The 22,558-nt window shown below is 39.0% G+C and overlaps 1 protein-coding gene across 1 annotated transcript in view; it reads left to right on the top strand.

The window, feature by feature from the left end:
• Positions 1–22,558, top strand: part of JAG2 (jagged canonical Notch ligand 2) — a 68,531-nt gene that overhangs the window by 34,315 nt on the left and 11,658 nt on the right. The window contains exons 6-19 of the mRNA XM_066321649.1: positions 10,034–10,164; positions 10,548–10,667; positions 12,578–12,691; positions 13,568–13,681; positions 14,238–14,351; positions 14,892–14,938; positions 15,214–15,387; positions 17,728–17,878; positions 18,150–18,314; positions 18,873–18,986; positions 19,962–20,075; positions 20,440–20,553; positions 21,503–21,619; positions 22,284–22,311. Coding sequence (XP_066177746.1) covers positions 10,034–10,164; positions 10,548–10,667; positions 12,578–12,691; positions 13,568–13,681; positions 14,238–14,351; positions 14,892–14,938; positions 15,214–15,387; positions 17,728–17,878; positions 18,150–18,314; positions 18,873–18,986; positions 19,962–20,075; positions 20,440–20,553; positions 21,503–21,619; positions 22,284–22,311 — 1,617 coding nt within the window. The remainder of the gene's footprint in view (positions 1–10,033; positions 10,165–10,547; positions 10,668–12,577; positions 12,692–13,567; positions 13,682–14,237; positions 14,352–14,891; positions 14,939–15,213; positions 15,388–17,727; positions 17,879–18,149; positions 18,315–18,872; positions 18,987–19,961; positions 20,076–20,439; positions 20,554–21,502; positions 21,620–22,283; positions 22,312–22,558) is intronic.

A 22,558-nucleotide genomic window follows, 5' to 3' on the forward strand; every position in this document is an offset into this window, starting at 1 on the left:
TGATAGCAAGGGCAGTTGATTGTTTTCCTGTAAAGGTTCAGGCATTCAATGTAGTAGGTCAAGGGGAAATGGGTGTTATTTTTACACTGGCTGTTGAAGAAATGGGACAGGTCTACTTGCAAGTTTGGGATCCTGTGTAAGTTGTTGAGTTTATTTGTGGTCGGAGTGGTATGCACCATTGTAAGAGTGGATTCACACGGTGGTTCCTTATTGAGCTCTGTCAAACCTGGTTGATTGGAATGATGTGAAACTGAGCTGTGGCTGCCAGAACCCCTGAGAGCTGACAAATACCACTTTGTGGCAAGCTGTGACAGTTTAAGGCAATTTGGCTTCATTCTTCTGACTACTACAGCCTCTGCAGAAATGGCATGCAGATAGCCCATCTTAGCTGGGCTTAGAGTTGAGCTGTGGTAGGTGACATGCAGGCTAGTGCCATCCTGCTTCAGAGCCTTGTGTTTTTAACACTGGGGATGGCAGATAACAAAGCAAACCTTAAATCATTGCAGCACAGAGTGGTTTCTTACTGCCCTGAAACTTCCATCAAAGGCTGCTGACTTCTTGGAAGCTTGGAAGGTTTGTTGTGTAGTAGCCCCTCTGGTCTGACTGAAAGCTGTAAATCTGAAGCAAAATTGAAACAGCACTTCAGTTTGTGTGTGGTTTCACTTCACTTCTCAAGCTATAGGTTTCACTTCTCAAACTATAAAAATGCCTAGAAAAGATTTTTTTTTCAAGGAAGATGTTTCAATGGTGAGTTCCTTTTTGTGTAAGAAAAAAATATTTAAAGTTATTTGTGATTTTTTTCCATATCACTAAATATCTTCCTTGTGATTTTAAGTATTGGGTGCTCATACTGCTGTTGGGCATTTTTTGTTACAAGTAGAGATTGTGGTTGAGAGCTGGGCCAGGATCACTTCTGCCTGAAGAAGAAACATTCCTTCCCTTGAGCCTTCCAAGAATGCATTTATTCCCCTTGAGAGCCTATTCTAATGAATTTTGATTCATGTGAGAGCTTCTGGTGTCTTGTAGGTGTCAAAGTAGCATCCAAGGAGCCTGTGAATATTTGCTTTTTGAATGCAAAAACTCTTTGACTAAATGCCTAAAAGAAACAGATTTAGGCAAATGCAAAGCAGTACCTTTGGTTGGGGTTCTTTTTTGGGTGGGGATGGGTGAGGGGTTGGTGCAGTTTCCTTTTCAGCTTCCCTTTCTCTGTGATGCCAGCTGTATATGAGAAGGCAGAAGCTGGAGAGTGGGAGGGAGGTTTCAAGGAGGGAATATAAAACCTTTCAAGCTGAGAGGCTGGGTGCTGTTAGCTTTTTCAAGGTGGCTGTCCACAGGTGATCACACATGGCAAAGCCTTTTCTTGCAGCCTGGAGCTGATGTGAAGAAGCATCTGGGGTTGTAAATCCAGGTGTTCCCTTGCAACCTGCCCAGCTAAACTGAGCCCACAAAAATAACCCTCAGTCTACTGAAGGACTCTGTCCAGGTATCTCATTGTTGTGATGTGTGGATTCTCTCACCTTAAAGAAAGCACTGAGGGAAGGAATAATGGACTGTGTGCAGTTTATCTTGTTTCTTGATGCCTGTCTGCTCAAGTCAGATCTGTGATCAGCAAGCTGAAGGAGAACAATGGCTCTTCTCTGTGTGGCCACTCTCTGTAGTATTGCAGAAAGTTCTTAGCTATCTCTTTAAAGGTGATTTGGTAGCTTGAGTGTGTTCACACACAAGCTTTAAATTGTGTCTTTAAACTGTGTTCTGTCATATTTATTAGACTGTATTGTAAATATTGCTTTTAACCAGAATGGATAAAACTTTCTGTAGAAAAATGATGCTGGCCTAAAAATAATTGAGACTTACAGACATGACCTTTGTCTTCAGCAGTACAAAGGAAGCTGTTATTTAAAAGAAACTGCTATGTTTGGTGCTATTGAATTTTAATCTAGATTCCTTCATCCTGGTTTCTGGACAGCTGCCACTGCAATTTAACAGGTGAAAACAATGTCCTTTTTTAATTCAGAAAGAAAATGAAAATGTGAGAAAAAATATGGGTGTGAGGTAATTGGGAACCAGCTGGTGCCAAAAGCTGCTTAATTGCCAAAACTTGCAGTGCTGTTAGTAAACAGAAAAGCTGGAAAATGGTTTCCATCTTCAACTTGCCTGAACATGGAGGTAACTTAGGCAGAGGATCCAAGGTCTCAGGAGAAGATCTATCCTCCATTTTTAATGTTCCAGTATAATTTAGAGCAGTTCTTGGATTCTAAGTTACACTAAAATCAGAAGCAGCGAAATGACTTCAGACTGCTAGTAAAGGCTATGTCACTGGTTCTGGATATGCATCATCTGATGGTCAAGTTCATGCACCCATTTGCTTTGAGAAAGTTACAGTATGGAGCTGTTTTTCCATTTCTTCTGAGTTTCCATCAAAATGGAAAATATGTAGGGATGACCAGATGTTTCAAAATGACCTGATGGAGGAAACGATTTTGTGGTGTGGCTGGGTCTAGGTGATGTGTTTTGCCATTGTGGAGGCAATTCTGCAAAAATAAAAATTTCCAGAATAAAGATGAGAAATACATCCTTGAGGAAAGCAAAAGCGACTTGACTAAGTCTTGCAAGGATGGATACATGCCACCATCCTAAAGAGAAAACACACCAGTCTTTATCCACAGTGCATAAGGAGAGACAAACCTTGGTCTATAGTTGCAGGCTAAATGGTATTTTTTTTATTGACTTCACCAGGCTGAAGTAGTAGGAGGGATTATCAAAGACACAACATTGCAGAGCCTTGATGCTGGTACTTTGTGTGTTTTTACATCACTTAACGTACTTTGTTAAATTCCATTAAGCTGTCTAGAGGAAAATGAAGTTTGATCTAATGGCTCATAGCTGGCTTGGGTTCAATGACCTCATGGAATTAGCAAAGTTGAATATAGAGAAACTACCAGTGAAAGTCTCTTTCCTTGATTAAAACTGCTGACCTGGGTATGTTTGGTACTACTCATAAACTGTCACTAGGCTTAACAGCTCAATCTTTCACTTCCTTGTTATCCAGAGTGGTATGGCTTTGGTTGAGGTCCAGATATGCTTCATATCTGGCTTACATTGTCATAGCCCTGCCTGGATGATGGTATTTTCAGAAGTCTTTCTACTTTTCTCATTGCCTTTGAATGTTTCTTTCCCATCTAAAGCTAAGCAAAAGGAGTTGAATCCCTAACACTGCTCATCTTGCATTCTGGAGCCATGGTAAGAGCTGGGTTTTGTCCTGGGAAATGCCAGTCTTATTTTCCACAACTGATACAAAAATCTCTTTAGAATGTGCACACTAACTGAAATGAATTTGAAGAGCTCTTAACGATTCCACTTCTGTGTGAATTCTGTGCAAGGTGGAAAAAGCAAACATACTTCTTTTAAAATAACTTTTACAATATATTAAGGTTTGTGTGCTTTGAAGTGACTTGTTCTGAAACTATTCATGACAGTTTTAGTTTTACAATTTTGGTGATTTTTGTTGGTATTGTTTAAACATGTACCTTATCTTTGCCCCACCGAAAAAGTTTTCTCAAGCTTTCTGTCCAGTGCCATGCCTTTTGTAGTCAGTGTGTTCCCCTTCAGCAGTCCTGCCATGCCTGCAAGCTCCCAAGTGGTTTTGTTCCCTTCATCTGTCACTTTACAGGCCAGACCCCGCTCAACTGTTATCCAGTACTTTTATTAGAGATGCAGAAAAAGCTGGAACTGCAAAATGAGCTGCAACGAAGCTGGAGTATTTGTGGAGTATAGAGTGTTCTAGAGAGTCTTTATTAAATCTGAGACTTCTCAGAGACTATGCAATATCACTGATATCTCACTTGTGGTTGTGATGGTTGGGTGGATAACATGTTTAGCATCAGCACTGGGGAACTCTGTCTAAACTTCAAAAAAATCAAACAGTAGATGGATTCTTGTAAACTCATTCTTGGGTATAAGGTGATCTGGTAAGGCTTTTCAAAACAGATTGTTACTGAAAGATTGTAGAGGACTAGCTAAAGTCATAGAGAACTGAAAAAAAGAAGGAAATAAAATTCCTGCTTCTAAAAATCAGGAGAAAGTAAGAGATGGAGATCTTCCACAAGTGTTCCAGAATGGAATTATAAGAAATCTCAAAGGCCGCTCTGAGTAGTAAACTAGAAAAAACCCTTGTTTGGGCAGTATGCTTAGCTGGTTTGGCATCTGTCCAGTTCAATTCCAGCAACACTGGGCTGCCCATGGTCCCTAAAAAGTGTGTGGCTTCTGTCTGGCCCCACAGGAATGCACTTGGTACCAGGACTGGGATATCTCCTGTCTCCTCTTTGATGTGAGAGATCCTATGGCAGTTTCAGGTCTCAAAGATCTTGTAAAATCCTTACCATTGCTGTGTCTTTCATCATGTTGAATTCTCTTGCCTGTTGTTCTAACCAGTGTGCTTTTATTTTTTTTTTTTTAATGTCCTAGTGGTGAGCCCTTAGGGAATGCTGGCGTTTCACAAGTAGACACCTTAAGTTAGACAAAGAATCTTCTATTTTGTGTCTTTATTGGTCAAGGAACTGAGGCATGCTCTGCATGAATGGGTTGGAGGGTATAGAACATATCCTAAAGGTCGATCTGCATCCAGGAGATGTGAGTGGGTGTGCAGGAAGTAAAAACATGTAGTGCTTGAACTTGTGTCTACAGCAGTGTGGGGAGTGCAGCTGAACTAGAACAGTAGATCAAAGCAGCACAGAGAACTCAATATCATACTCCAAACACTTCAGAATTTTAAATTTTAGACTCTAGTCTGTTCTTGTGGCCTGAACCCCTGTTTGCAGCTGGAACACACTGGGTGTGCTCCTGGCATACATTGTCCAATGTTACCTTAGTTTAACCTAAGAGGAATCTAATTCCTTTGTTCCAAAACAGCTCTGTGATGTGAACTAACACACCATCAACAGGAATGATCAGGCAGTTCACGTAAAAAGCATGTTCCTGATGTGAACTAATGCAAATACAGGCATGCCCTTAGAGCCACTTATGTAAGTTAACTGAGCAATGTTTTGGCTAAAAACTTTTGAACCGTCCCCTTTGAGAACAAGTTAAAAGACTTGTTCTCAAAACTCTGTGTAGTACTGGAGTGAGACTGTTAGCTTTCAACTTCCTTTATTAGAGGAGAAAAAAGTTTGTAGGGAAAGGTTTGTATTTTTGGTGTGATAAGAATACTAGGAGTGAGAGGTAAAGATAACAAGCTTTCAGGTAATTAAATTATTTGAGCTCATTAATGGGTATGTTTTCCTTTGCTGTTCACGAAATTATCTTGCATATTTCAAAGGTAGGAAGGTGAGCAAAGTGTTTCTGTGACAAGTATTACTGAATGAGTACTGTACTGCCTATTAGCATTGACTCCAGATGCTCAGAATTGTAGGATCTAGCAGCTGAACAATATTGCTGCCTGCTGTGTAACAAGTAATCTCCTAAAAGTTTAAACAGGCTTTCTTATGGTTATTTTAAGTAAATAACTAATATAAAGCTATTGTTCTGGCCTATGCAACACCATCCTGTTCACGTCACTAGAAAATTTAGTGGTTTTCTCTTTAAGAGGGTTATTTCTCTCCCACCCCTGAATGATGCATTTTGCTTCTGCTCTTAATGTCACTGTTTTGCTTTGCTTTCCTGTATTGAGTGTTTTGGCCACAGCTTCCACTTAAAGCATGACTGGGAGAGGCTCATTCCAAAAAGTCTGCTTATAAAAAGGTGTATGAATATCTCAAAATGGTGTCCTCTTCACTCTTTGTAAGATGTGCAATAAATCAGTAAGGTGTAACCTGTGATATTTAAAGGTTCATACTGCATTGCCTACATCCTCCCTCAGATTTTTTTAAAAACTTATTTTTAGGCCCCATATTCTTGCATTGACTTCAAGAACAGACTTCAGTTCGATGGTTTAAGGTGTATTTATGCATGAAGTGCTGATAAAGCTCTGTAAGTAGGTGTAGAACAGAATTTATTTAGGTATCCGTTCATTCTCATGAATTACAGAGCTTTTTTTAAGGTTAGCCAGCATAGATCAGTGATTGGATGCGATGTGCAATATGCAGCTTCTCAGCTGAACTTTCTGCACAGAAGGATCAGGACTCTGGAATACCCAGAAGTGATTGAACCAGGAGAATAAACAATGTGTGGAGGTTGTACAAAAGAGCTGGGTTGAGGCTGACCATCGAGGGCACCCCAATTTTCTGCTGCGTTGGGAGAGGCATCCTCTTTTTGTATAAGGAGGGGTTAATCATTCAATTAATTGCTGAGGGGCCATGGTTCACAGGCCATCAGGATCTGGGTACATCTCTTCGCCTTTCCACATCACTTCTGTGATTGCCGCTGGAGGATTTGACATCAACTTCTGCAATCTGGACAATATTTCCAGGGTCATCTAGTCCCCTTTTGCCCAAGGGGCAAAGATAGTTAAACCCATCTAGTGTAGCTCCATCTGAGTTGGAAATGTTTAGTTTCAACCTAGCTCTTACTAATAATTGTAACAAACTTCCTCAGACGAAAGCAAAGGCTACTGTCAGCTTTTTCCTTCATTATCTCTCTTTCAGAAGAACATAAGGAAAGAATATTTCTGTAGAAAAATCTTTTATTGGACTTGATGAATTTAGTTTTTGAATGACCCCAGAAAAAAATAAAAAACACCAAATGTTCTGTTTCATGCTTTTTTCCCCACTTTCCCCTGCCTCTCAGTACACATCTACCTTTGAACTGTGTGTAGTGATGAGTGCTTTTGTAGGGTTCCTTGATGTAAAATTTACTACTGAGATTTACTGTAGAAAGTCCTTTATCCTAAAATTTAGCTGTTCGAAGTCCTACTGAGCTGAATTATTGTAGCTTTTTCTGCTTGTCAATGACAGCAGTGTTTTTTCTGCACAGTTGCAGTTTTTCTAATCTGTCGATTGAAGGGTTGTCTAGAATTTTTGCTAATGTCAACTCCTGCCACCCCCCACCTCTAGCCTTTTATTTGAACTCCCATTTTTCTATTGCCACCAGACTCTCATCTAAGGAAAATGGAGGCTATGAAGTTTGCCTTGTAGAATTACCAGATCTGTTCTCGAGGTTGTTGGTTTCAAGATAACCAACAATTGTTCTTCTGTCCGTATTGCACTCTGTGTTAACTGTGACCTAAAGGGATGCTTTAGTCTGGGAGCAGATGCCTGTGCTTCAGCCTTCCATCAGGAAGTTACTAAACTGTAACAATCTATTTATGGTTCTTTGTACTGCTAATAACCCAGCAAGGGCTAAGATTAAGCCAGGTCTGATTTTGTTTTGCATGTGCTGGATTGCGAAGACAAGTTTGAGCTGATGAAGTCAGCAGAGGGGAAGGACAAAGGAAGTAGAATCTTGATTCCAATAAGAATTTTCTTTGTCTGTTGAACAATGAGAATCCTTATGGATTCTCTATATTTGGCTTTCTTATTTTGTCAGATGCGAAAAATTTAGAATTGCAATTTAGTTGATTCTTGACTGAGATGGGAGGACAGGAAAGAAGTAACTTTAGCCCACTATGAGTTGCACTGGCAGTTTCCTTTTTGGCTTTTGCAGAAGTGGTTGGTAGTTGAAAAGGAATCCTGGTTTGGTTTTGGGGGGTTTTTATTCCTAAATGACGTTGAATTCGTATTTGTTCCATTTAGGATTCTCATAGTGAATCATTAATAATTTTCACCTTTGTTTTATGTCTTGATATTTTTATCTTAAACTACATACCCATACCCATAAACGACATACAGCATACCCATTTCTGGGTTGGTTTACCTTTATTGATCCCATCTTGCTCTCAGGGTGGGCTGAGATCCATGTAAGCATTATCTTTTTAGAAGGAAGTGGAATTAACACTGCTCTAGCACCTGTTAATGTAGGATGCGACCAGACTTCCTGTTCAAGAGGAAATCCTAATTTACTCTTCCTTGTAAACTGAAGGCTGATCAGCTTACCACATAGTAACCTTTTGACTTGTAAACATTGTGTTCCTTTGGACTTCTTTTAGCTTCTAGAAATTATTTCCCTCAGGCTTGATGGTAAATTTAACAGTAAACTTTGACTGTGTCGAGTATCGTGAAAAAGCAGCAACCATTTTTCTGCTGAAGTGGTTGTAATGTCACCAAGCATACCTACAAACTCAAGTAGATGCTTTAAGATGCCTTTGAGTTCTAGAAGGTGGCTGTATTTTTCTTTGCACTCTTAAGCACCACTGCAGTGTTAAACAAAGAAATTTGTTATACATTGGCTATGAAGGATAAATTGAGTTACTGTGATTATTTGCTTTGTGATGCAGACTTTCAGCTCTTGAAAATGCTTGTTGTATGTGGGTGGGGAGTTGGCTCTGGCTGGGATAGTCATGGTGAATCACTGGCAGTAATGCCAGGTTTGGCATGGATGAAGATTTGGGTTTGAGCCAGTAAAGTGAGTTGCAGTGCTTTTTTTATTGTTTATTACCATCCTCTGAAAAGATTTTTCTGTCCTTGAGGAGGAAGGAAGAGATCAAATTTAGCAGGAGCAGTATTTGTTTCCTCTTGCTGCTGCTGCAGCCGAAGAAAAGAGGCTTCTAAAATACGAGTGTTCTCCAGGCTTCTGCCAGCCCTGCTCAGAGGAGCAGTGGAGGCCTTTGGGCTGGGTGCTCAGCTGAGGCTCTCCTTGGATGTCTGCAGCTGGGAGATTTCAGGGCAGGAGCAGGTACTGGGACAGGAGCTCAAAGCAGTTCTAGAGCTTCCTATGAAAAGAATGGTCTTGCAGAGATCTGCATCTAGATTCCTTGCTGCCAATGTAAATAGTAAGGATTTAAATACTGTGCTGCCAGCACAGCTTGTTCTGTTCTTCTGGGGATTGATTCACAAGGAACTAAGGTTCCTTGTTTATACTTCTTACTTGTCTTCTCTCACTGCCTCCCACCCCCCCCCCCCCAAAGACTTACTTTATTTTCTGCACTTTTATACTATGCAGATTATATGGATTATAGAATGGTAGCGTCAAATCTAAAAACCATAGTTTCATTTCAAATATATTTTTTTTCCTCTAGGCAATAGGGTTGCACTGTTGTGCATGTGCCCAACTCTCAGTCACTGTGATTTTATGCCTCTTTGTTGCTAGTATGCCTCTTGAATTCTGTATAAGAAATACACTCTTAACAGACAGAACATTTCTTTTGTTGGCCCAAAAGAGCAAGCTTCTTATTTCTTGGTACTTGAAATGTGTGTGAAATATAAATATATGTTTTTAAAAAACCCATTAGCCTATGCCCTTCCTCCCCGTTATAAATTCAGATTTTAATACTTTCCTGTAGCATAAACAGTTGCTTCTGTCAGCAGAGTTCTTTTACAGATTAACATAAAGATACTGGTCTCAAAAGAAGTCTAGTGGGAAAAAATTCGACTCTAAACTGAATAAATTATTAATGGCTTTTGTTTCTGTTCTTGCTCCTCTCTCCAAAGAGTAGTTTTCCCAAAGTGTGAGTAGAGAACACTGAGGAGATAATGAAATAAATCTGTGAAAAAAGGGTTTTCTTGAGAAAATTGTCAAGACTGCTGCCTTTTTGGTTGCCCTGGTCTTTTAAGGCTGTAGCACTCTAAAGCAAATTGGCTGTTATCTTGAAATCTCTCTTCACAGAAAAACGCTATGGTGCTCGATGCAGTAAGCCAGCAGTCTCCTGAAAATCAATTTCAGCTTTCTTGTATTGATCACAAGTTCTGTCCTAGTGTGAGATGATTATGTGAAGATGGGACTTCTTGTGAAAGAACAACTAATTCATGTCCAGTTCTTATAATGTGTAGTGCTTGGTGGTGTTTGTTGCCATGGTGTGTAACACATTTGAGCAGTATGAGTTCCTGTAAGGATGTTCAACAGGACTAGTTGTGTCCCTTCTAAACAGGATAAAGTTTTGTTATCTGTTGCACATTGAACAGTTGACCTTATTCTTGAGAATGGTAAGTGTAGTGTTGTAAATACATGTAATGCTGATAACGAAGCATCATGTTGCTAACTTTTAACCTGTGAACTTACATCTTAGGTGTCATTATGGTTGGCAAGGACAGTTCTGTGATGAGTGTGTCCGCTACCCAGGCTGTGCTCATGGGAGCTGTAATGAACCATGGCAGTGTAATTGTGAAACCAACTGGGGTGGCCTGCTCTGTAACAAAGGTACTTAACATTAATGTACAGGAAAAATAAGTTAAGTTGCATGATTAACTAATAACTCATTAACCCTTTTTTTTTCTGCTAGTGTGCAACTACCTGAGTGTTTCTGTGCCTTAATTCTTGTGTGGCAGGTGGTGCCTCAGTATCAGAAGTATAGGAGGTTCAAGACAAAAGGCTTGAAATTGTCCTGACTCTTCTAACTCCTGCAGTTGTCTCTTGTCCATTCTTCCCTGTTCTGTGGATAGTTACCCAATCACAGGCTAGCCACTGGAATGGGGATGATGTGGGTGAAGGATGTTTGAGCCAGAAAGGCATCTGTGTGTTTGACTAGGGACTGAAATGGTGGGATATGTGTTCCCTGCTGACTGAGCCTTTTCTCTGTGCAGATCTGAACTACTGTGGGAATCACCACCCATGCCTGAACGGCGGCACCTGCATGAACACGGAGCCGGATGAGTATCGCTGTGCCTGCCCCGACGGCTACTCGGGAAAGAACTGCGAAATTGGTACTTGGGAATACTCTACCTCTCCTGGGGGTCCTGCAGCTGCCTTAGGCACTTCTGCACTTCAGTGGGGATATGCCCCATCCCTCCTTTCTGGTGCCTGAGCCTGGCTGTTCAAAACACAGCCAAAGGCAACAGAAACGCTGCACTACTTTCCCTTTAGATAAGACTAAGATTCTTTCTTCTCTTTGACTTCTCTTCCTTAATCCAAATATGCAGTTGGGCTGCAGTCTCATGAAATAGGTTACACATGTGGCTTTCCCTGTTACCTTAGTTCCTGGTGGCCATTTTCTTGCCTACTGGCTTGCTGGCAAGCATGCATCTTTTCCAAGCTGGGGACTAAGAAAGCTGGAAGTGATGGGCACTTCAGTTTCTACTCTGATGTGGGGCTTTGGTGCAATTTTTAGTTGGCTGAATGTGTTGACTGTCCTTTTTAATCAGCTGAAACTTCGTCTTTTAATGTGGGATTTCTAATATAATTGAATTAATAATAAAATGTTAACTATTATGGAAATGTGCTCAAACCATCTTACAGAGTCACTTTGAGCAGTCTGAAAAAAAGGTCTTTCTTGTGCCTATTGGCAAAATGGAGGACATTTAAACCATATTTCTGATGATCTTTGACTTGAGTCTTCAACAGATCTGTGTCTTGAAAAACTGCTTCCTATCTCAGCCACAGTACAAAGATAGCATGTTGCTTTTTTCTATCTGTTTGTGTTACACAAAGACCAAAGTGTTTGTGTTCTGGGGACGGATTTGGTCTCTGGAGACTTTTCTTGATTTTTCTCACTTTGGAGGTAAATGGGCAGTGTGTAATTTCTACTTCTTTCATATTTTGCTTAATATAGTGGTTAGTTGGGTGTTCTGTTTCTTTGTTGTGATGTGTTGTTTAATCCTTTTTTGAAATCTGATATTCACAGCTTCTCACTATGAATTTTGCTGTTTCCTTGATAGTTAAAATTTTAGGTGGAAAGAAACCTTTTTTTTTTTTTTTCCACTTCACTGCTTGGCCTTAAGTTCACTAAACTGTTATCAGCAGAAGGTTTTCAGAGTTAATCAGGATGTAGATCTTTGAACTTCACAAAGCTGTATGGTATTAAAGATACCATCAAAACTTGAATTTTGCTTCAGCTGGTAGAACATGATGTAAAGTTTAGGCTGAAATGGATGAAATCTTGCCACAGCTTGCCCAGAAATTTGTGGGAAGAGAAGTAGCTTGTCTCTTCAGGTGAGGAGGCAGCAGGAGGTGAAAAAGGAAGCCATATACTTGGTGAGATCTATGGTGATTTTTAATAGTAGGCTGGTGTGTGAGCTGCTTTAGGTACTGATACTAAAAAGCTTCCTTGTCCTCTGAGAGAGAAAGTTACCAAAAAGAAGTTAAGAAAAGCTTGTCCCTCCTCAACCTGATGGTTGTTTTGTGCAGCCTTTGCCACTGCTACAGCCCTACATGGAGTGACAAGGAGCATCACTGCCTGTAAGCTCCTCTGTTCCCTGCTGTTTCCAAGGAACAGAATGAAGCTAAACAGACCTTTTATACTTAAGCTACTACAACTGTTCAGACCTCTGCATTCAGCATACCTATTTTGTCTCACTGAGTTTAAAAGAAGTGCTGGAGCACTCAAGGTAGAAGTGCATGGCTGGAAGCAGAGTGTTAATGGAGAACTTTGCTGGGATAATGAAATAGAGTGAGATGCCTGTGCTTAGGCTTTCTAGTCATTAGTTGGGAAGGATGATACATCTTCAGTGAAATCCTGCTTCATTTTCCTTCTGGAAATCTTAACTCTCTGCAAGTGGGAGAGGAAGGCTCCAAACTTCACTACTGGTATCTCTCCACTGCTGTTTCTCTTGCCAGTTCTCCTTAATTGGTACTGGAAGAGTACATAGCAAGATTTTCTTTCTTTCTTTCTCCCCAGCTGAGCATGCTTGTGTATCTAATCCCTGTGCTAATGGTGGAATTTGTCACGAAATTTCATCAGGCTTCAAGTGTCACTGCCCATCGGGGTGGAGTGGACCAACATGTGCTATTGGTGGGTATGGTTCTGCTGGTGACTGACTTGTTGGGTTGGAAGGGTTGATGCAGCTTACTTGGTGATATCTGAGGTTTGGAAATTTGGTGGTAGTCTTTTACTTTTTCTATCTTTTAACAACTGAGCATTGGCAGAGTGAAAAGAGGAGGGTTCTGTGTAGCCCACAGTATTGACTCAATACAGTTGAGCTCCTGTTATCAAAAAGTTATCAAAAACATACCTGGACCATATCCAAAGAAATGTCCTTTGTTTGTCAAACAAAGCTTGTCTGACAGTTCCTGATTCCTTAACCCCCCCTGAAGTAAAATGCAGAAAGGTTTCATTTTGAGAAATGTAAATGTGAAGGTCAAAGTTTCTCCCTTTCTTTAATAGTAGAAAATTAGATTTGCACAGTTAAATGCTTAAGTGTCTGGTTTAGAGGACAGAGAAGTAGTTGAATGTATTGTGGGACTATAACTGATTTGCACGTTGCCTGTGATTTGGAACACAGGTGGCTTATCTTCAAACAGCAACTGTCCTCAAAAAAAAAAAAACAAAAAACAAAAAAAAAAAAAAACCAAAAAAAACCACACAAAACCCTGAAAATTGCTAACCACAGAACTAAAATTGGCTAAATTTATGTAATGATCTAGGGACATGAATTTTAATGAGTATGCAGATCATAGGTACGTCATCTGATTCTTCTTTGCTGTTTGCTGATCTTCTTACTCTGTCTCAAAGATGTGAGAAAAGCCTAAGTAAAAATGAGTTTAGAAATGTTAGTCTGCACCTAAGCATGTTTGTACATTCCCCCTTCTTCTCAAACTAACTTTGAAGCAGAACCTGTGAAGTCAAGCTTTAGGATGTGTGATGGAAGGTCCCCCTTTGCCTTTGCAGATATTGATGAATGTGCATCGAACCCCTGTGCTCAAGGAGGGACCTGCATTGATGGTGTCAATGCATTCGAGTGTATTTGTCCACAACAGTGGATTGGAGCAACTTGCCAGCTTGGTAAGTAATTCTAAAGCTTTGGAGACCACTGGAGATAATTCCTAAACAGTGAATAACTCTTTGTGTTTCTGGCATGGTGTTTATTGAAGAAAATGTGGAATATATGTGTTGTTATTGGTATCTTAGCTTCTCTTTAGTAGATTTCAAAGCCAGAAGTTTCAAGTGGATCTGTAACTATTTAAGCCTCAACTTAAGTTTACTTATAGTAGTTCTTTTAGAATGCCCCATTACTTTTCTGTTGCAGTGTTGGTGATGGTAACGCCTTCTCCATGGTGGCAGAACAGTGACTAAGCTTTGTGGAGGCCAGGGAGGGGTTTGCCCTGACTAACAAATTGCCTTTTTGAGTTTTGGTCAAGGGAACAGTAAGATAACATGCATGTGCTACTATAGGCAAGTGTGCATTAAAATCCTGTGGTATGTAAATGGTTTCAGTGCCCTACCAATGTTTAATATGAGCTTCTGATGCTTGGATTGCATGGACACTTTGCTTGGGGCTGTGGTAATCTGTTTCTGGGTTTGTTCTTTATTCTATTCTTTATTTTCTCTTCTTTCACAGATGCTAATGAGTGTGAGGGGAAACCCTGTGTTAATGCTTACTCTTGCAAAAATCTCATTGGTGGATATTACTGTGACTGCATTCCAGGATGGACAGGAGTAAATTGTCATATCAGTTAGTATTTCTTTAGTATATATATTGACAGTAGGATGCTTTGTTTGTTGAAAAAAATAATTGAGTGATAGTATACATACATTTATAAGAAAAAAATACCTGTTGTCAGAATTTTTCTAACTTCTAGCAATGTAAATTGAAAATACTGTTCAAAAATTTATTTTGAAAGGTAATTGGTGTTACAGTGAGCTTAGATATACACTTAAATAACTAATAAATCTCTTGACTCTTACATGTTTCTGACTGATATATACTGATTCAATTTAAAATACTTTTAAGTTAAAATGTTAGATACAAAATTAACTGATATTGATACCTCATTTTTAGTACACTATAGTAGAAATATAGAATGTAATTTTTAATTGGATATTTTTAAAAAATAGGGATCTTTTAAGACATCAAGAATCCTTCTTTTCCATTGAAACATCTAGGAAAAAACCTTTTTGAAAATCACTTGTTCTCCATTTTTTATGCTAAACCTATGCTTTACAGCTTAGTCTTCCAGTCTAAATTTTAATGCTTTGCATATTTTATCCATAGATATAAATGACTGTCATGGACAGTGCCAGCATGGAGGGACTTGTAAGGTAACTCCTGTTTATTACATTCCATGTTGAAAATTAATCTTTCTCTGACTAATTATGTGTTTTATAGTTTGCACTTATCGTTTGGTTAAAAGGGTTCAAATGTTAAAAATATGACACTGTACTTGCTGAGTCTTGCACCCATTTCACAAAAGGAAATTCTGTGGTGCTACTGCTGTCCGCAAATCCATAATACAGAAGTAACTTGAATTTTTGTGTACAAGTTTTGACAATAAACAAATCCTTGTACTTTTTCTTCTTTTCCCTGCTCTGCAAAGGATGAAGTGAATGGTTACCACTGCTTATGCCCTCGTGGTTTCACAGGAAAAAACTGTGAGATAGAAACCAATGAGTGTGAGAGCAATCCCTGCCAGAACGGGGGCCGCTGCAAAGACCTGGTGAATGGATTCACTTGCCTGTGTTCGCAGGGATTCTCAGGAGTCTTCTGCGAGGTGAGAGCAGCACAGACATTACTGCAATGCTTGTCATGGACTGAATTCTTGAAAGAAATTTATCTCTGGGTTTAAATGGGAGTAACCAAAGGCTGGAGCGTCACTGCCTGTCGTAGCTGTTACCTGATACTCTGAATAAGCAAATTTGTTGTGCAGCGCTGTCATAGTAGCTGTAACGCTTGAATTTGAAGCCTGATAAACTGCAAGTTGTTGGCCTTCCTAAGGGTTTTAAGCCTTCAAGTATTCCTTAAACTTGAAGTGTTTTCCTTTGCCATTTTCAGGACCTGTGTCCTTTTGTTACACTGGAGTGCTTTAAGTTCTCATCCTAATAACTCTGAGGTACATAATTGAATTACCCTCCAAGTATTGGTAGGAATAGAATAATTATGTATCAGTTATTTATATGATATATAATGGTGATGATTAACATAATTACTAAAGGCAGGCAGATAGGCAAGTATTGGCTCTCAGAACTTTGTCTGAGATCATTCTAGGAACATGGAGTTCTAGTGCTTAAGGATTCAGATCTGAAATACTGAAGTCATAGTGGTAATTCTTAAAGTATTTCATGGTAAAAAAGATATTCCTCTTTTCTAGGGAGGACATTAGGCTTTTCAGTGTAAAATTATTTTGCATTAAGTATTTGCTTTCTGGCTTTTGCTGATAGTCAAATTCATCTGGGTATTATGCTTAGTATCAACTGGAGGCATTAGGCTAGAATTCTGTTGGATTTGCTCCAGCATTTTTTTGTGGGGGATATTGGAGTGATCTCTCTTAAACACCAAAGTAATTTTATTCTATGTTATTTGCACCGTTAAAGAAGCAGTGCCCTCATTTTATTCAAAATTTAAAAGGACTGCAGATATCAACCAGTTTTATTAAACTGGTGCAGCACCTAATAGCTCATGAACTGTTTCTGCATAAGGATCATAACTTCAGTGCTCTACTCTGAGCTGATTCATACAATACTGTGTAATTAAAGTTTTAGCAAATATGCTTGAATAATAGGGGTGAGTTGGCTGCTTGCCTTGTGTGCTGCAGGAAATATCTACCATTGATTCCAGATGCTAAAGTACCAGCTACTGAACTTGCATTGAGAAGGGGAAATTTACACTAATGGAAGGAAACAAATGGAGACATCTGATAGAGGAGATCTGAGAATCTTTCTCAGACCATTTTTTTATAGCTTACTTTAAATGTTCTGTGTGAGAGCACGAAATGGTTTGCTGAAAAATTTTCTGTTGCAACTGGAATTATATGTGCTCCTCTGAATTAAATTAATTAGCACCATTAGTGTTCCTTTTCCTTTGGTTAGTTTTGCATTTTTCTCCTATTTAGCTACTGAACTGCTAAAAATAGGGATCAAAACCACTACTGAAATTAATTTCATGTCTGTAAAGTTGAAAGCTATCTTTCTCCCAAGAGAGATGTGAAGAAGGAAAAACTGACTTGAGGGAAGAAAAGCAATCCTTAAGGAAAACAATTTGCAGGAAAGATACTGTGATGTAAAAATATCTCTTTTGAGGATGCTTTGTGGATTTTGAGACCAATTTAGGGCATCATGAATCAGTGATCTTGTGTATCAGTCCAAAGCTGAAAGCAGCAGAATTCTTTTGCCACAGCAATGTCTATGATAAAGTTTGTATTATGAAGGCAAGGTTTAAATTTTGCTCTCTGCATCAGATGGTCACAGTTCAAAATGCATCTTGTGTAATTGTGTGTAAATTGGTGTGGTGATGGTATTTGTTAAAGTAGGGCCCTGAGCAGCTGGGTCTAACTAGACCTAGTTTGAGCAGGAGGTGGGGAGTAGCTGACCTCTAGAGGTGCCTTCCAAGATGTGTGGTTTTATAATAAATTCTGTGTGTTAATTGAGATGGGAAGAGAATTTGCTCTAAGGGATGGGATTTTGTTCAGGTTCTGTGTATTTTAACTCTCTTGCAGACAGAAAGCTGACAAGTGCACTGGTGTTTAACTTGCCTTGTGACACTTGGTACGTGGGTGTGAAGGACAGAGAAGTGACTTATAAAGATTCAGAGAAGTTGCTGTAAGATGTCTCCTAATGGCTTAAGTAATTATTTACTGAGTTACAGCAAATGTGCTTATTCAGCCTCCTCCAAAGGAGTATTTTTTAGCAGTGTCAGAAATGCTTTGTATTGGGATAGACTAAAGGAAGCTGAAGTTTCTCTGTCTGGCAGGATGGAATGCAATATTTATGATTCATAAACCTTAAAACTTGAGGTTCCTTGTACATTAGCTTCATCTGTGTCTCTGGAAAAGCAGATAATGCTGCTTACTCCTGGGAAATGAAGCAGCTGCTGCTAACTGTGGTCTCTCTTACAGATGGATATTGATTTCTGTGAACCTAACCCTTGCCAGAATGGGGCTAAATGTTATGATCTGGGAGGAGATTATTACTGTGCCTGTCCTGATGACTATGATGGAAAAAATTGTTCACATCTCAAGGACCACTGCAAGAACAATTCTTGTAAAGGTACCTGCTGTTGTCCATAAATCTGTCTTGATGGTGATACAATAAAAAAAAAAAAGGAATTTTGGGGAATAATATAATGCAGAAATGTTTTTGTTCTTCTCACTTGGACTTCGTAAAATAGTGAGGCAGTGAGAGGAAGTGCTCCTCATTTATGAAAACGTAGATGGTAACTTAGAGCTAACACAAAACTGTGATTAGTTTTAATTTTTTTAAAACTAAGATCTGATTGGTGATACAGATCATTGGTTTAAAGACTACACTTCTTTTTCAGTAATAGACAGCTGTACAATAGAAGTCTTCACTAATACTACACAAGAAGGAATCCGTTTCATTTCATCCAATGTTTGTGGGCCTCATGGACGTTGTATTAGTCAGCCAGGAGGGAATTTCACTTGTGCCTGTGACAGAGGTTTTACTGGAACATACTGTCATGAAAGTAAGTAGGAGCTTGTAAAAGATTATTCTTTCTGCTCTAAATTTATTTTAAAGTTAATGTTATGAATCTTTACAACATAAAATATAACATTTAGATTTCAGTAGAGTTGCATAAGGCGATGTTTTAGATGTGCTGCTCGAAATTTTGTTTCTGGTAGCAGTCTTTGTGGTGGTTTACACTTCCTCTGTGATGGAAAACTGGTTTTAGTTCAACTTAAGTGTAAATGTGTCTGTACCCCCTACCTTTATGTACAGTCTTATGAGCCACAAATTTCTCCAAGGTGAGAATGACAAAGAAGGGACTAGAACTTGTATTGCTGGTCCAGGTGTTTTAAACCCCTGGATATTCTTGCCAGGTAAGTGTAATGCTCTGGTTGGACTTGCTACATGAGAGACAATACAGCCAGAAACACACTTGAAAACAGATGTTTTGAGCTTTTCTTTTGCATGAACAAATGCAATAATAACTTGTGCTGCTTTTCTAGAGACACAAATGTAGATCATTCCTCTGAGTATGTGAAAACAGCCTTGAGCAGTAATTGTCTACTTTTTGTTGTAGATATCAATGACTGCCTTGGGAAACCTTGCAAGAACGGTGGGACATGTATTGATGAAGTTGATTCATTTAGATGTTTCTGTTCAAGTGGATGGGAAGGAGAGCTGTGTGACACAAGTGAGTACTGCTGCTCAGTGTTGCAGGGCCAAATGATGCAGCCTTGTTAGGAACAGAGATGGTGGGTACATACTTAATAATGGGGTGGTTGCTCTGTTCTGTAATTAAGTCTTGTTTGCAGAAGTATTTTCAGAAATAACTTCAGGTAGCTGCTCTAAAAGCCTCAGCTCCTTTAATAGGAGCAGAATCTGATTCTTTGCTCTACTTCAGCATTTATCTCAGCAGGGGAAAACTTTTTCTGCTGGGGATTGGCAAAAGTGTTGGCGAGGAAGTGAACTAGGCTAGTTCATGGTTAATGCACCTCAGAGGAAACTGCAGTTGTTTCTTTTTCTGCTCTGAATGAAGCCCCTTCTAAAACATTATGGCAAAGACTTGCTGAGACTTATTACAGGACACGCATCAATTAAGATGTGAAATACAGACTGAGCAGCTTTTGGCAGCTATTGCTGTCAAAAGGGCTTTTTGTGTGGTCTAGATGAAGTTTGTTCTGGAATACTTACGTTCCACCTATTAAAATGTTGGTCTCAAGTGAAAGGAGCTTTCTCTAAAGTCTATAATTGTATGAATATGTTTAATGCGTGTATGTGTTTTCTGTTTTAGAACAGAAAAAGGGAACCTTAATTGTCTCACTCATCTCCTAGGATGTTCTGGGCTAGGGCTCCTTTTTAGGACATTGTAGTTCTTACTAGAAAGCTTTTTCTGAAGTTCAGAATACAGCTGTTTGTAAAAGCAAAGCTACTTCGGTGCTTTACTGAGAAGCCATACTGAATGGTCCTTTGAACCTGTCAGAAAGTCATAATTCATTTTGTTCTGTATTAAATCAATGTGTTTTCCTTGCTTGTATAAATATAACCTCATAATAATTAGGATTGCTGTCTTCCTAAGAAGCTCAAAATCTATTTTCTTTATAAAGAGATTTTTTGTGTTCTCATGCCCTTGGCTAGATCATCTAATTTGAATAACTGTTTTTTTTAGATTTCAATGACTGCTCTCCTAACCCATGTCACAACGGTGGCCGATGCATTGATTTGGTAAATGACTTCTATTGTGAGTGTAAGAATGACTGGAAAGGCAAAACTTGTCACTCACGTAAGTGTTCCTTGCTTTGATCTTTAGATTACCCAAAGATTTATTTTCTTCTTGTGGGACTGGAGTTCCTGAAATTTAAAGTAAAACAATTGCAGTGAAAAAAATAGGTGCACTTTCATTGCCACTTCCAGTTTCCCAGTCACAAAATGGAACTTTAAAAAAATGTATTCGTTCGTGTAGTGAAACAGTTTTGTGAGAGATGGCCTTAGATTCCATTCTTTGGATTGTTTATTTGGAAAAATGCGTTTCTGATACTGGTACATTTAAATACAAAATCTCTTTAATTTTGTGATTAAAAAGTACCTGTTTCTAGCATTCAGCTAGGCCAATGGAAGTTAAAACTGCTTTGCTTGTGTTGTTGCAGGTGAATACCAGTGTGATGCAAACACTTGCAGTAATGGTGGGACATGCTATGATGATGGCGACACGTTCCGCTGCTCATGTCCTCCAGAGTGGATAGGAAGTACTTGCAACACTGGTAAGCTTTTAAAGTTGTCTCCAGAAGAAGCAGAGAAGTGTTTAAATAATCAACTGCTTAGTAAACAGACACACTGTTCTGGCTGGCTGGTTCAAAGCTGTTCCAGTTGGGTGGTGACTGAAATTTAAGTAATTTCTTCCGCTCACCTGACATGATACTGATTTTTAGGAAGCTGTTCTGCTCTGGCTGCTTATATGGTCTTTTCCATAGTTTTTTTCCTAAGGAGTTTTAGAAGACTTGGACTTGTGTCTTGACTTTTCTATTGGTCTTTAGAGGCCCTGTGTAAAAGTTTTCCTGGGAACTTAGTTCTCTGCTTAGCTTGCAGAGTGACAAGGTTTGTGATCATGATGTGTATGAGCAGGCATACTCAGGAAAAATAAAATTAAGAGGTTCTTCCTGCATTCATTTGCAGTGTGAATGCCAGCTATAGGACACTACTTGATTTTTTTTTTTACTTTTTTCTCCTTTGGAGACTGAATGTAGTGTCTGTGGTGCATCTTTCTGAAAATGAAACTTCCATTATGATCAGGAAGTTGAATGAAGATAACTTAGTATAGTTTTTCTACTTTTTAGATACAATTGCAGCTTTTAATCAAAACCTGAGCTTTAAATACTACTATATTATTGCAAAGAATGCCTCACAGCCTGGGTAACTCACTGCCAAAGTAATAATTTAGCAGTACTTGAAGAATGCTTACATAAATGGGGCAGAACGGAGATAATTCTTTTTTAATGAAATTTCATGGTTCAGTCAAACAATTGAATTGGGGCGATGGTGAAGGTGGGTGAGAGACTCTCACGTGATTGAGTATTTTTGGAGGTTTTTTTGACCTTTTTGTAAGTTTTTAGCTGTTGACTTAAATACTGTGTAGGATTGTGATACTGACATATCCAGATGATAGGTACTCTTTGTTTTCTGGGCTAATAGACAATTTTTCTGTCTTCAAAGCTAAAAACAGCAGCTGTATTCTAAACCCTTGCATGAATGGTGGAACATGTGTTGGCAGCGGAGATTCCTTCTCGTGCATCTGCAAAGAAGGGTGGGAAGGACGCATATGCACACAGAGTAAGACTTTTCTCCTTTCTTCCCCTGCATCCCCCTGAGATATTGGGAGTGTCTGGCAGAGAGCTGTTAACTGAAACAAAGCGAGTTTATGGGGTTCATGTGCCAAAATATCTGAATCATTCAGAGTGGGAGGTAGGTAAAGAAGACGATGCTCGAGTAATGAATGAGGAGTTTGTCATGCTGCTTTTTGCATCCAGTCTCTGCCAAAATAAGACTCTCGGCCTTCTATAAAAATATAATTTTTTTGGAAACGTATGTAGAGCAGGAAAACATACTCACAGAAATAATAATTTTAATAATGAAGAGTATCTGGAAAGGCAGGCAGCAGAGTATAAGCCATTTTCTCAGAGGACAGCAGTTAACTGCTTTGACATACCAAGACAATGAATTGGTTAGGTGGAGTAAAGCCTGCAACTTTGATTTTTATTTTTTCTCCCAAGGTGTAACATTGGGAGTGGGAGGGAAACTCAAATTCAGTTTTGCTTTTACCCTGCCTGCTGTTGAAATACATGATAATGAAACTTTTTTGTTAAGTGTGGAAGAAAAAATTCAGTTCTGTGTATTTTTCTTTACTTACCAAATATAGAGGCTTCTGAGCTATAGTTCTATATTTTAGAAAATAAATTATGCCACTATTTACACTAGCCAATATTCTTTTTTCTAGACACCAATGACTGCAACCCTCATCCCTGGTAAGTATATAAACTCCAGTCCTGTACCTATTATGAAAATAAAAGTGAGCACAGTAGTACAGATTTACATTACAGATTAGAATTAATTTTACTCTAAAATAATTCAAGCCAGCCCCTGTTGAACATCTACAGCTTTTTTTTTTTTTTTTTTTTTTTGCTATGCCATATCTATTCCTTGACAGCACCAAAGACCACAAAACAATCTTGAACTGATTCATATATGAACAAATTAAAGTATTTTAGTGTA

This window comes from Sylvia atricapilla, chromosome 6 (genome assembly GCF_009819655.1).
Source record: "Sylvia atricapilla isolate bSylAtr1 chromosome 6, bSylAtr1.pri, whole genome shotgun sequence".
NCBI classification, from domain to species: domain Eukaryota; kingdom Metazoa; phylum Chordata; class Aves; order Passeriformes; family Sylviidae; genus Sylvia; species Sylvia atricapilla.